Here is a 4071-nt window from a genome sequence, read left to right as displayed (position 1 = left end):
GTGGCGGTAGGGCTACAGCTGGTGGCGGTAGGGCTACAGCTGGCTGCAGCGGGCCCACGGCCGGCAGCACCATGAGCTCCTGCAGCACCACGTAGCCCGGGGGCCCCACCATGACAGGTCCCGAGGCGCCAGGTCCTGAAGCCGGGCCTGTCCCCGCAGTGGGCACCAGTTCCAGCTGCAGCTCAGGTTGCACGGGGGTCAGCTCCAGCTGCATCTCCTGCTGCTGCTCCAGCTGCTGTTGCTGCTGCAGGTGCTGCTCCAGCTGCCGCAGCTGCTCCTGCAGTTTGAGCTGCAGCTGCCGCTGTTCTTGTTGTCTCTCCAGCTCCTGCTGCCGCTGGACCTCCTGCCGCTGCTGCTCCAGTTCCTGCTCCGACTCCATGTCCACTGGCATGAGCTCCAGCTCCACCTCCTCCTCCTCCTCTGGCTCCAGTGGACGGCGCTGCAGCTGCTGCTGTTGCAACTGTTCTTGCTGCTGCAGCAACAGCTGCTGCTGCAACTGTTGTTGTTGCAACATCTGCTGCTGTAACTGTTGTTGCTGCAGCAGGTGCTGGTGTAACTGTTGCTGTTGCAACAGCTGCCGCTGTAACTGTTCCTGCTGCTGCTGCAACAGCTGCTGTTGCTGTAACAACTGCTGCTGCTGTAACTGTTGCTGCTGCTGCTGCAACAGCTGCTGCTGTAGCTGTGCCTGTATCTGTGACTGTCCTTGCTTCTGCTGTGCCTGCTGTCCTAACCGTTCCTGCTGTTGCTCCAACGGCTGCTGCTCTTGTCCTTGCTGCGCTGGTAACTCTTCCTGCTGTTGCACCCGCTGTAGTTGTGGCTTCAGGGGCTCAGGTGGCACAGACCGGGGCTCTTCCTGGAGTCCTCGCTGCGGCGGCGGCTGTTCCTGCGGTGGCTCTGCCACGTGCTGCTCCGGCACCTGCTGCACCAGTGGCAGCTGTGACTTTGGTCTCGGATGCTGCCGGGGTTGGTGTTTTTCTTGTCGTTCCTGCAGCTGTTCTTGTCCATTCTGCTGCTGCGGTGGCTGCAGTGCTGATCGGCGTCCCGACGGCTGGTTTTGCGGCCGCGGCTGTTGTTGCAGCTCTGGCTGCGGTTGTAACTGCTGTGGTTGCAGCTCCTGCTGTGCTGGCTGGGCCTCCTTGGTGCTCTTGCTGACCCGCTTTGGGGCTGAGATGACTGGCCGTGGTGGGCTGCTCCTCTCCGGAGCCTCTTCCTCCTGGCTCTCACTCCCACCGCTGCCACCTGGAGGGGACATGGCAGGAAGTCAGGAGAGAAAGCTCTAGAGCCGAGGTTCTCAACCTGTGGGTCGCGACCCCTTTGGGGGTCGAACGACCCTTTCACAGGGGTCGCCTAAGACCATCGGAAAACATATATAATTACATATTGTTTTTGTGATTAATCGCTATGCTTTAATCATGTTCAATTTGTAACAATGAAATTGGGGGTCACCACAACATGAGGAACTGTATTAAAGGGTCGCGGCATTAGGAAGGTTGAGAACCACTGATCTAGAGGCAGCTCTCTGGGCCAGACCCTCAGGAAGGACCCAAAAGTACTGGATCCGTGACAATGGCAGCATGGCAGAAACTGAAATGCCCAGAGGTGAGGGTTGACTTAAAAATGCACCCAAGCCCTGGCCCGTTTGGCTCAGTGGATAGAGCGTCAGCCTGCGGACTGAGGGGTCCTGGGTTTGATTCCAGTCAAGGGCACATGCCCAAGTTGCGGGCTCCATCCCCTGTAGGGGGTGTGCAGGAGGCAGCCGATCAATGATTCTCTCTCATCAGTGATGTTTCTATCTCTCCCTCTCCCTTCCTCTCTGAAATCAATAAAAATATATATTTCTAAAAATGCATCTCCAAGACTGAAAGTCATGTCACTCTGGACCCTAGTCCCTGACCCCTTCTCTGGGCTGCTCCCCCCCTCCCCATAGGCTCCATGCTTGAAGGTTGGCAGTGACACCACATGGGTGCCCGGTCTCCCCACCATTTCCCAGGAAACCCTGGTGCCTAGTCATCACCGGTGGGAATCAGTGAGCCAGCCATTCCAAGCCCACGCTGCACTCTGACCTCAGTTAGGGTCACACCTGAAACGAATGAAACTTGCTTTCTCTGTAAATAGGAAGGAATTTCTGTAAAGCTGCCTGGAAGTGCTACCACAAGTGGTTTCTACAAGAAACTAAAGTTCCAGCTAAAACATGAGGTTCCAGTGGGAAGTCCTGAGTCCCGAGGGCTCCCCTCCGCCCTGACTCTGAGTTAGCAGCTGTCCAGCCTCCTGCAGGCGCAGCGCCCTTGTCTGTAAAACGGCTTAAGGATGCCCACCCTGCCAGCTTCCCGCGGGAAGCAGGACGCGCCCTGGCACAGCCCCTGGCACATGGAAGATGCCTGAAGAGTCCCTCGCCCTGTGGGCGGGGAACTAGTTTGCAAACTCACAGCCAGTTTGGAAATGTCAAGGCTACAACCAGCTCCACCTGAAACAGCCTAAAGACCGGAGTGTCTGAGGCTGGGGTTTTGGAAGGGAAAGGACTCACCCCCAGCCCCACGTGCACATGGGGACCGGCAGTTCCTTAACCTCCGAGTGTCTCCATCGAGGAGACAAACCCTCTCTGGGGAGCCTGAGAGCGGAGAGGACAGACGCACAGCCCGGCGTGGAGCGAGCGGAGCGGAAGCCCTGCTGACCAGGGCCCACTCCGGCCGGGTCACCCCCTGCACTGCGCCCCCAGGCAGGGCCTCACTATGAGCCCCCTACTGGGCTGGCAGAGACCTAAGAGGCCTTCTCCATCCCCAAGTCTGCCCTCACCATCATATGTTCATTTTCGTAATGGGAAGCAGAGGTTTGATTTATAAAATTTTGCTATCTGTTCACTTTCCCAGGAAGATACCGATTAAATGAAACCAAAAAATAATAATCCTTCTAGGAAATGATTCCTAATAACCAGGGGGCGCCCTTCCAGACAGTACGCTGCCCGCTGCCCGCCGCCCTCCAGGCCCCTCTCCGCCCAGCAGCCTGGGGCTGGGGGCCTGAGGACCGTCTCCTGGTTTAGAAGGTCAGAGGTCCCCCAGCCCCTCACCTGAGAGGGTGTCAGGCCCCGGGCCCCCATCTTCCAGACACCGGGGCTCCAGCGCGAAGGTCTTGGGCGCCGGCCCCAGCTCCATCCTGGCGGTCAGACGAAGACTCCCGGGAGCCGGCTGTGCTGAGAGGAAGGAAGGAAGCCGTCAGGGGGCAGTGGTGCTGTGAGCCCCAGCCCCGGCACTGACTGCCAGGAAACCCCCAGATCGGAGTCAGCCCCCCAGAGCCACAGCTCCATCCCTGTTGAAAGGAGACTGGTGCCGTCCGCAGCTGGAAAAGGCGAGGTGCGGGCAGCAAGGGCTCAGCACAGAGGTCGGGCGGTCCTCCCCCCCTGATGTTTGCAGGAGCTCACGGGCCTGGTGCCTGGGACAGCCCTGCCCAGCTCCTCCCGGGGAGGGGAGAGGGGAGAAGAGAGGAGAGGCGGATGGGAACCGGATCCCCACAGGGACAGGGAGCTGAGGTCCCAGAGGGACCTGTGGGAAGTTTGCAGGAAACAGACTTGTCCAGCTCAGGTGCCCTGCCCTGCTCAAAGCCCTGACAACTCTCTTCGCACTCTGGTCTCCTGCCTCTGACCGGATTCACCCGGCGCCCCCAGGTGACCAGAGGCCATGGGTCCAGGCCACCTGTGTCCTGGTGCCGGCTCAGCTCCACGGAAGGCAGCTTCCAGAGCTACCAGCCGTGGCCGGCCAGCTGCCCCTGGTCCTGCGCGTCGGGCTCCTGAGGTCTGGGGGGTTCTTGCCTCTAGGAGTCCTCCCCGCTGTGCAGAGGGTCCCCCACATCCAGTCCTCCCTCCCCTGGATCAGGATGAGCCCAGGTCCAATAGCCTTTTGGAGCCCAAGCCCTCTTAGCCGAAAGCTCTGAAGAGAAGCGCCGGCTCGCCCAGCTGCCTCCCCGGCCTCACCTGGTGCGGCATTTCCTGCTTCTCCCGCTGCCTGCACGGCCTGCGCGGGGAGGTGTGGTCAGCCGCGCGGGGAGGTGGAGAGCCTTCAGCCGGCTCCTTCCCCAGGC

General features: G+C 60.2%; 1 protein-coding gene across 1 annotated transcript in view; it reads right to left on the bottom strand.

Annotated features, from left to right (window-relative positions):
* Positions 1-4065, bottom strand: part of ZNF853 (zinc finger protein 853) — an 8528-nt gene extending 4463 nt beyond the window's left edge. The window contains exons 1-3 of the mRNA XM_005879456.2: positions 3965-4065; positions 3065-3182; positions 6-1239 (exon numbers count right to left, since the gene is read on the bottom strand). Coding sequence (XP_005879518.1) covers positions 6-1239; positions 3065-3182; positions 3965-3976 — 1364 coding nt within the window. The 5' untranslated portion in view covers positions 3977-4065. The remainder of the gene's footprint in view (positions 1-5; positions 1240-3064; positions 3183-3964) is intronic.
* Between the last annotated feature and the right edge of the window lie 6 nt (positions 4066-4071).

Source organism: Myotis brandtii, unplaced genomic scaffold (assembly GCF_000412655.1).
Source record: "Myotis brandtii unplaced genomic scaffold, ASM41265v1 scaffold6, whole genome shotgun sequence".
Classification (NCBI taxonomy): domain Eukaryota; kingdom Metazoa; phylum Chordata; class Mammalia; order Chiroptera; family Vespertilionidae; genus Myotis; species Myotis brandtii.
Note: the sequence above shows the minus strand (reverse complement) of the source record. Positions and strands in the feature narration are given on the sequence as shown.